The 10,999-nt window shown below is 30.0% G+C and overlaps 1 protein-coding gene across 1 annotated transcript; it reads left to right on the forward strand.

Annotated features, from left to right (window-relative positions):
- The first annotated feature begins 612 nt into the window (after positions 1-612).
- Positions 613-10,509, forward strand: LOC124356769 (elongation of very long chain fatty acids protein 6). Its single transcript, XM_046807958.1, has 2 exons — positions 613-1,340; positions 8,072-10,509. Exons 1-2 carry the CDS (start codon positions 1,018-1,020, stop codon positions 8,622-8,624), a joined length of 876 nt encoding a protein of 291 aa, XP_046663914.1. The 5' UTR covers positions 613-1,017; the 3' UTR covers positions 8,625-10,509.
- Positions 10,510-10,999: the final 490 nt, after the last annotated feature.

The raw sequence follows: 10,999 nt of genomic DNA on the forward strand, positions 1-10,999 counted from the left end.
ATTCTCTTCTATCGGTACCAAACAATTACCTGGATTACATAGATCCTTTTGAAATCCAATTGCATCCTGTCCAGAAGCACTTTTTAGTACAGCTTCACGGTAAGAACTACATCCAAAAAGAGTTAATAGTTACACTGACTGGAATTAAAACTTTGATGCGGAATTACAACTAATCTTTCTATGACATTATTAATACAGGTGTTAAACATAGCATTATCAATGTAAGCTATTCAAAATAGTTTCATTTATTTAAATCATAAGTAAAAAGCGTAATATCATTAAAAATTTTGTTCACGATTGCACGCAGTTAAATTCGTTAGACATTAGGTAATGGGCATTTCTTAATCCCGAACATTACACAAGAGTTAATATTTACAAGACGTTGTAAAATCTTCAAGATAATAAAATTGTTATACTTTGTATTGATAAATAACTTCGCGTTCTAATTTATCGATTCCAAATGTATTAAAGCAGCATGTTTATACTTTAAGCACTAGTATATTACACCAAGAATTTATTTTTCACTGTTGGCAGTACTCGATTTAGCTATTGCCAGCTGTTTTCATTGGTTAACTTGAATAGAGGCGCTATCATTATTAGTGTCACTTGCAAATTTGTAGGTGTGGCAGCACTGGCAGTAGTACTAGTACATAGTGGTAGGCCGCGCAGCCGTTTTTCGAAACTTACTAGAAGACAGGTACAAGGCAATAGAGCTTGAGCTGGGCGGGTCTGTTACCGTGGATTGTAGGTTGTAGTGAGGTGTTGGTGTGCATGCCGGTTGGATTGGAGCACAGGTTATTTAGGAATTATATAGCATTCTACTGTTTACCAAGTGATAAATAATCTTTGCATATAATTTCTTAGCCTTTGTTTTGTCAAAATTTAAGATTTATACGTGAAAGTTAACTGCGGAATGTTAACCTAATAGATTTTAAAGCTGTCAACCAAAACATTTCCAGTAGAAAGTTTATTACATTATTTCCATTAAAAGTAAGCTGTATTACTGTTGTTACAAAGATGAAAAGCTACTATGATGATTTAACTCTTCGAAATTATTCCTATTTATTCAATTTTGAAGAAGAATTCAAGCACCTTGACTCAAGAGTATGGATGATAAACCACTGGACGTATGGATTTTTATACTGTGCAATATATATGATACTTATATTTGGAGGTCAATACTATATGCAAGGAAGACCTAGATTCCAACTTCGTGGAGTTCTCTCAGTGTGGAATACAATGCTAGCCATTTTCAGTATAGTTGGTGCCTGCAGAACTGCCCCTGAACTGATTCATGTTTTGAAGAACTATGGTCTTTATCACTCAATCTGTGTTCCAAGGTATGTAATTTTAAAATAGTTGCTAGGGTAGGGTGCGATAAGCAGACCCGGTTTTTTATATCGAAATTGGCAAACTATATTACTTAATCACAACCACCGATATAATCAATCTGTACTGATTAATTATTTTGAACAAGTAACTTAAATAATCCATATCAACAGCTGTAAACACTTTCAAATAATACACGTAAGGTAGGCTAATATTTCAATTTTGCATAAGTAACATTTGATTATTAAAAATGGCAGTCAATTTTAGAAAACTACACAACATTGCTTTGAAAGATGATAAGACATGTTTTACGTGGCTTCAACATGTTGGACTCTTACCGAAAAATCCATAATGTGAAATTTGTGGGAAAGAAACGACTGTAACTGTGAGAGGAGCAAATATGGTCGTCTTCAGTTTTTCTAATTTTGGTTAGGCTATAATAATTTTTTTCATCACTGTAAATGTTAAATTCATATTTTAATTTAAAACATATGATTGTTATTGAGGACTATAGATACTTTTATATCGATTGATAGTCTAGGACTTGAGATGTGAATATTAGGTATCGATAATTAGGCTACATTCTTCGATATAAAAAACCGGGTCCGCTTATTGTACCCTACTCTAGATGCTATTGATACACTACATTAAATATATATTATGTATATCTTATTATCTTTTGACAGTGCATTACTATACCTAACTTTAAGTTTTTCACACAGAACAAGGGTTGTGATTTATCAGGTACCTCAGAACAAACTAACGCCAATGTATGTCATTTGTATATATAGAAGAGTGTCATTTCAGTAATTATTACTTCGTCGTAATTTTGTTTAACTTAGGCATTTTTCAGATAATCATAGTATTTGGATTTATTTACATTAAATCCAAATTGTTGATAATATTTACTATATACTACTTAGTACTGCAAAACTTAATGCTATTTGAGAAATGTTGCAAGTACAATGGCGGTGGTTTTATAGTTTAAATAATCATAAATATCGATGATCCGATTGAGGTAGTGGCCGCTTATTATACTGCAGCCAAGTGGCAAAATACATTAAACTTCTGTTAATCCGGTTAAGTTGGCACGGTCTAATCGATATCACCCAAAGTTGGCTGAATATCATTTTCTACATAACCACATTAACGACTGTATTTACCACGAACAGAATAATAATATCCATGTAATATGTAGTAATAGTTTGTTTCTGTTGTAGCATATAGAAAAACGTAACATTTCCACAATACTTTTGCAGATATTGAATAATTATTGTTTAATACCGTACTAGCCAGAAGGAAATGAGCTGATTTGTTTGAAATAGGTTTTAATTTGTTGGCCTAGGATAAAACTTAAAGTTTTTAATCTTAGTTTATAAGAAATTCAGATGTTTATTAGTTTTAACAGGGCTCTTTATACGCAAACAGCATTTTATTTCATTTTTGAGGGAATTGTTGAGTTAAACTTCAGTTCACCTTCCTGTTAGTGCAGAGTCTGGAATCTGATCCTGTCTCATACTCAGACTCCTGTAAACGTGTTGTCATATTGAATTGCATTATTGTCATTCCATTGGTTTGATTGAAAAGAAATGAAGCTCTCAAAGTGTCACTTGCAAAATTTGAAATGTATATTCTCTTCCCAATATCAAGGCAGTATATTGGTATCCAATTTTAAGTATAACACTCCAATGAAAGGTGTGTGGTCACTAGCCTAAATTTCTTTTGAAAATAGAGATTTTTACCCCTAATATACTAAAAACTTAGTTTTTTAATACTAAAATATTATTTTAAATCGATTTTTGAAATTGACAGTTCCATATTGGGCCACCAAAGCAATCGAGTTGTTATCAAAATAAAGTTGTTGATCTTTACAGTTAATGAATTAATAATTTGTTTTTCTATCACACCGTATTAAAGAAACAGATTAATTTAATTTCATATCTGCTTGTATTCTATAAATTTCTTAAACACAACTGATGAAAATGGCTGTACAAAATACAAAAACGTCATTAATTATCAGGTCTTTCTGAACATTGTTTAATTATTGATATAAGAAAACAACAAAAACACTCAAAACAATAATATTTACTCAAGCGGACTACATAGCAGAATACCTCCATAGGATAGAAATAAAATTTTGTGGTAATGATCCACTCCTTATTGTGTTTTTGCTGACTATCCTACAGTTTGAGCTTCAGCAGTGTGAGGAATAATGGTAAAATTTGCCAATTAATTCAGACGAGTCCCTAATTTGTGTGGAATACTAGTTAAGGTAGACACGACTTGTAGTTTTCTGTTGACTGGTGTATGAATTAAAATGTTTATTGATTACTTAATTAATCACTCAAGATATTAAATGGCTATCAAGTTACGTATACTAATTTTTCACATTATTCATTTATTTTTAAATATTAGTTTTAGACCACAATTTTTCAGAAAAAAGCTGAAAACTCCCATTGATAAAAAAAAATCAAGTAATAATAATATCGTTAAGCATCTTAATATACCAGTATTGTATTGTAATGAATTTATATAGACAACTAATAAATTATGTTAAGTAGATTCATAAGTAAATTCCAACCAACTTAAATATGGCCTCAATGTATATAGAAGCTGTGATAACAATTATGTATGAACACAGGAAAATTTATTCTAACGTTCATTATAGATAGAATGGTATCTTAAATATCCGTAAAATGTTTTAATTTGGTGGCTCATATTTTTTCAGTTCTTGTCTCAATGGAGTATAACTATTTTATAAAGCTCTGATCTTAATCTCTCCATTCCATTTCAGCTGTAAATCCTGATCGTTACAGAATCTCAAAATTATAACTAATATAGCAAAGTTCAGTCGGAAACAGTAAACGTTATCAACGTGATATCATTCTCTCTTAAAGTCAGACAAAGAATGTCACATCTTATGTGTTATGAAAGGGGCTTGGTTGTGGTTCAGTTAACTGTCTGGCTATTGTTTATCAATTTGTTGTTGCTCTTCTCCTCCCTCCCCCCCCACCGAGCTGTAATCTGCCTCAGCCGTGGTTAAATAAACTGTGAGAAGTATTTAATCATTTGTGTAATTCTTAAATATTAGTTTGAATATGACAAACCGTTTAAAGTTTCGTGTGATTAACATATGTTTATGATGTAGGCCAAAAATTGACATTTTTAATTTTCAATTACAGATTTTTATAACTATACGAATATTGAAAATTGTAATAATAAGCAAAAGTATAATAATAAACTGGAAAAATACTAATTAAGTATACCAAAATAATTAAATATTTCTGTAATACTGCCAAACTAAGCGTTGTGCAAACAAGTGGATACCATTCTGTTTGATTGAAATTTTGTATCCGATGTTATGTCATGAATAATGAGAGTGATTTTTCAAAATGTGTAAAAAAAATAAATAACTAATAATAATAGAGATTTATTTTGTATATTGAAAATGTCAGTGAACATTAATAAACCAAATATTGTACACTTATTTTGAAAACAGTTTCGTGAACTTGTGAAAACTTATCAATAGCTTTTAAGTAAAATATAACTAATAATGTATTTAGTTGTTTTAACCCAAATTACTACACAAATGATAGTTACAAGCCATCTCAATCAAAAATATGTTTAACAAATCAGACTGCTGCTAATCACAATTAATTTCTAAAAGATTTTGTGATTGAAAAATATATTAAATTAAATTACTAAATTACTTGTGTATTTGTACTAAAAATGATTAAATAGCATAAACTAAATGATATAAATCTTTTTGTAACACGTAGGACTGTAAAAAAATTTTTTAATTATTTTTCATAATAAGAGTAAAATGGGTTGTAGTTGTTTTTAGTGTGCTAGTTTAAAATGCACGATCTTTAATTAATTTAGTGAATCATAACGTTTGTACAAAAATTAATTAGTTACAATCCCATTGGTAACTTACATGTTTAGTGAGGTATTTCCCAATTCTGAAACTGCTATTCTTTTCGAGTTAAACAATTTTTAAATGACAGCACTAATTGGTCAAGGAAGTTGAAATTTGTATGAGTTTCGTCAGCTTTTAAAGGCATTTAATCTGACAGCATGCCAGTATTGAACTTATTTCCCTTTTTTTATTTTTATGTAATTATATTTTTATGTTTTAGTTGGTGAAAATAACATATTTTTTAAATTTGAGAAATAAATTAATGTTATTTTATTTTTATTGAGTTTTCCATGTTACATTTTTGTGTAATATGTGGTCTGTAAGTAAGAGTTTTCTCTCTGTATGAGTCTGTATTTTTAGAGCACTTTTATATTATTCATTATATTTTTATACTTAGGCTTATAAAACAACTAAGTTGAAAAATTTCGTTCTCTGATCTCCAAAAATCTTGTGTTTCACAATTTTGAGTTTTAAGTCCTGTGTAATAGGCATACTTTTCATTTATTGAATATACTGTTATACATTTATCAGATTTCAAATAATATTTTTTTCCTATTGAATAGGGCTGTATTAGTGTTGGAACAGTATAGTTAATGTATGTTTAAAACTAAATCTCAAGATCAGTGATAGTGGAAACCCAGTTGCTATTGTGCCAAAGTTATCTTATCAAATAAGCCTCAATGCAAAAGTGGCTGCTTGTGAGTAACATACAGCTGTTAGTTATTAGAAGTTGATTCGATGAAAATCTGCACAAGTTTAAAACTATTGATGAGTTTTCTACTGTTATATAAATACAACTGTGTTGTGATTTTGGTTATTACTTCTTGATAATAACAAATTCTTTCTCAGTACAGTACAGTACAGTATTACTTTCTCAGTAGTAGTAACTTAAAATAATTAAAAGGATCTGCTCAACCCACTTTAGTTTATTCATACTAGAATATATCACATATTTTCTTCCTTCAGTATTTAACATTTCATCTTACTATTTTTTATACTATCAAAGAGTTCAGAAAAGCGTATTCAATCTTTGTCCAGGGTTTGGTTGGTTGCGTATGCTCATGTATTATAAACGGATTCTGCACTTAAAATATAGCGTAAGCTGTAAGAAAATAAGTTATTTTTACTTGTATAATGTCTTTGTAAACGTTGTATACATTTAAAAAGCCGATGTTCTGTATATAATAAAAGTATACCCTAATTTCTTTTATATATCTCAAGTATTTTAACAGAAATTTAAATTATATTTTTCCCATACTTAAATAACGTATGTTTATCAAGCAAAAATTAAATTATGAAGTAGGTGTATATAAATGTGTTTTTGTACTTTTATTGTGACTTTATGCAAGAATTTGATTTATATGTTTGAATATGTCAACTAATAACATACCTTTAAGGTGGTGCAGTGTATTATCTTTCTTTTAATTTCTGGTGTTACAATACTTAAATTTACATTTTGACATTTAACAGATTACTATTATCATTTAACTATTTAATGTTTTCACATTTTTTATTGAGTCTTTTATTTTATTTGTGGATAAATCAAATATCTTCAGTAGTCAAAATGTCATTAGATGCTTAATAAGTTGAAAATAACAAAAATGTAATAATATAATATTGAAACTGATTTCCGCTTTGTAAATTACTGTATCAAGTATATTGGTAGTCAAGCATCCTATGCATTTACTTGTATTTAGGACATCTGTTAACACATCCAACTCAGGTGACGTGTTATCACGTGATGAGACATACACATATTACGCAACTGTACGTTACACATTAGCGCATTTTGCTGTCTATTCGTGAAAAGTTGTCCATGTTTACTGTTTTGTCTCTTGTCAGTAAACTATTTTTGTTATGAATTTGCGCCTCATTTTATAATATCAAAACTTAAAATAAAAACATGTTATAGGCCTAAATTAGTTTTGCATATGTGGACTAAAATCTTGGAATAAATGAAAGGAAAATCTCAGCAATGCCTTTTACAGGACTCAGTATATATGGTAATATAGTTATATAGTTGCACCTCAATGTATTGAATCTGGTGTTGAACAATGAAAATTCAATATAATGATTGAGTAATTCGAAATACCAAGGTTTGATTTTTCAGAGTTATCATTTGTAAAATTGTTACGTGTGGAGGTCATGGCAAATGAAGATTCCCAGTATAATTGAAATATTTTTTTATAACGCTAATTATAGTTGTGATTGTTCTTATTATTCATTTTCGATAATGATTTAAACTTTATCTAGTTTATGAAAGTTTGTCTCATAAGTATCAGAATTGTCTATGCTGTATTCTCAAGACATTACAGAGAAAACTCAAGGTTGTTTCTTAGCCGGCTTTTAATAGTTTCTAATGTAGGCAGTAAATTAAAAGTAGAATAAGTGGAAAGTAGAAAATAGCAGTGATGTAATATTATTACCTAACACATAACGGAACATGCCTTATTTTTTCTAAAAAAATTAAAAGCGGCTCAAAACGTGTCCTACTTTTTTCAAAATCGTTTTATATAATCCATTTCATTCAAATTAAAAACAAGAAGTTTCTTACAATTATTTTATTTTCAAAATTAATAGTGAAGCATATTGTGTCATGAAAGAAAAAAAGAGAGACTGATTTTTTGTTTGATTTCTTCTTTGTCAAATTAACAAAACCTCCATACACTTACGTAAAATGAAGTAACCATTTTAGGTTTCATATGCTCATAGTTTTATAATAGGTATTGCAATATATAGCCGTAATTCTTGTGTTTAAAGTCTCAGACATACATCATGTACAATTATACAAGCAGAAGCGGAATGCATAAATGTTTGTTTCAGCTTCATTGAACACGACAGAGTGGCTGGATGTTGGTCGTTCCTGTTTGTACTCTCCAAACTACCCGAGCTTGGAGATACCATATTCATCGTTCTGCGCAAACAGCCCCTGATATTTCTCCACTGGTACCATCATATCACCGTCCTGCTCTATTCCTGGTTCTCGTATACAGAGTACACCTCGTCAGCTCGTTGGTACATCGTCATGAACTACTGTGTGCATTCCATCATGTACTCGTACTACGCCCTGCGTTCCATGGGCTACCACCCCTGGATGAAGATCGCGATGTTGATCACGTCCTGCCAGCTCACCCAGATGATAGTCGGTTGTGCCGTCAACATCTGGGCAGCTCAGTACTTGCAGGAGGGCAAACAGGATTGTCACATCTCCTGGTTCAACATCAAGCTTTCACTTGCCATGTACTTCAGCTACTTCGTTCTGTTTGCCCGGTTCTTCTACAAGGCCTACGTGAGTCCCAGCCGGGGCAAGACGAAGGCTGTCGGAGACATCCCCGGCAACTACACCAGCAACAGCGCCAAAGTAAAGTCTCACTAAGGGACCCGCCAGCACGTATCGTGTGCACACTAAACGAGTGTAACGTACATTTGACAGTGGAAAATTTTTGATAGGCCTATTGTAAATTTATGTATGCTAGTCATTACGATTAACAGTTCCATGTATACTGCGCTAGATCACCTATCTGTACAATGCGGCGGTCACACACAGCACAAGAACACCATTAACTACGTGTTCCTAAGGTCAGAATTTTGTTTATCGGTTAAATCTTCGTGCGATTCAGATATAGAATTTTTTACATGTTAGCTTGAGGATTAATGAACCCGGGAGATGCCATCTACACTTTAATTTGATTATTTCTTAAGGTATTTAATTTTAATGTCATACTTGTTACACTTCTTTGGGCCTTACTGTGATTTAATTGTGTTATTTATTCTAGTTTTGTATGTTTTGATGCACCTCATAAAAGCACAATTTATTTATTATGAGACAGTTTATTAATGAAGATCTTTCCTCATCAAGTACTACAGATCCTTATTAGACATTTTTCCTGTTAGTTGATTATTATTTACCTCAGTTTAGTCTTTTTCAAAGTAGAATATTGAATACAAAACTTTCCCAGGTGTTAGTTCATTTTCGTTTATTAATTTATAGAGCTCCTTCTATTTCTTTGGGGAAAATGAGTAATTAAGTTATAAACTAAGTTTTACACATTATTAATCGATAAAAATTTGTCACGTTATTAGAGATAGAGATTAACCAATATTGATCATCAAGTTATGATTTTAATTGTACTTTTTAAGTGATTTTCATGTCATACAAGTACAATTTAATTTATATAAATATTCATTCTAACTGAAAAATAAAATCAATACAACAGTAGAGTCTCATACCCTCCTTATGAATAGAAACGATTAAGTTCCCATAGATTTAGTTAAATAATTAATAATGTTCAATTTAAGCTATTTATTTTTATATAGAGCTTTTAGCATTCTCGATTAAGGTTTAAAAACATAAAGTGAAATTACTTCCACGTGAATTAATGTAAACTTTAACAATGGAAATATGAGTAGTATAGTGTTACAAAGTTTAAACCAATATCTCAACATTGGTATTGCATTTAGTATTGAAGACTTTTAGTACTGAAAAACATCTTTTATAAATGTCAAGAAATTTATATTTGATTTTGTTAGTTATTATTTATTCTGAAATTTAATCTAATACTTATCAGCTATAAATATATAAAATATATTGTTAATGAAAAAATATAATAATTAAGATTTGTATAAAAGTACAAACAAGCCACTGTACAAAAATAGTATATACTGTGAGAAATAGTTGTGTTCAGAAAAGTTACTATATGTTAATTATTATGTACCGTTTGAAAAACACTGTGAAAATCTGTTTCAAAAACATTCTATCGTAAAAATACTACGAGCATTTGGTTACAACTTGATTTCTTCATGTATCAATCAGGTGTTTAAATTTTATTTCATATAACGTATAGCATACGATTTGTGTTCTTTTATTTATTGGAATACAGGTTAAACAGTGAGTTTTTTTTTATTTGAGTTTGTGGTTTCCACAGTAATTTTGTACAGGTAATAATATGCTCAAAATGTATTTAGAGATGCTAGGTTAGAAACGTTGAAATAGATTTAAAAGAATCATTCCCTCAGAAATGTAATAGAAAATTACTCTAAAGCAAGTTATGAAACTTATTCTGATGTGTTCGGTGTTATTTGGGGTGGAGAAAGCACGTAAATGTGACACTGATAATTTTGTATTAATGTAATTCCAAATACTATATACAGTTTGTAAGAGTTTTCAATTGTAAGGTACAATATAATGTTTTTACTAAGCTCCTATACAGCATAAATTGTGATTTTACTATTGTTTGATGAAATAAATTTTTTCACATTCAGATATTTTTTATATTCCCCTGAATATATCTTTATTTAGTAAAATTGTATAATGTTTCGGTTTTTGTTAGAAAATTTAGAAGAAAAATATAAGGTGTGAAACTACTACTATCAATGTCTCTCGTCATGGGAGTAGATCTTTAACATATTTTTACAATGTGAAAAATAACGGTAATAAGAATCCCTCTCTTGTGTGAATAGTTTCTGCTCTTGCTATTCCAAATAAAATTGTGGAAGTGCATTAAAAAAATGTAAAATTTCACCTCTAGAGTTCAAAACTTGTGATGGCCACCATTTTTTCTAGGGTCACAAAATGTTACTGTTTAATTAGACTCTCTCAATATAAAATTTAAAAATGAGTACTTGACTTATTGTTGGACATAAAAATAATTTTGTATGCCTTACATCGATAAATAAATAAAGTCTATATTCAGTAAGCGTTCTTGTAAGTTACAGGCTCAGTTGTCTTGTCATGACATACAGGTAAATAAT

Source organism: Homalodisca vitripennis, chromosome 3, assembly GCF_021130785.1.
Source record: "Homalodisca vitripennis isolate AUS2020 chromosome 3, UT_GWSS_2.1, whole genome shotgun sequence".
Lineage (NCBI taxonomy): Eukaryota > Metazoa > Arthropoda > Insecta > Hemiptera > Cicadellidae > Homalodisca > Homalodisca vitripennis.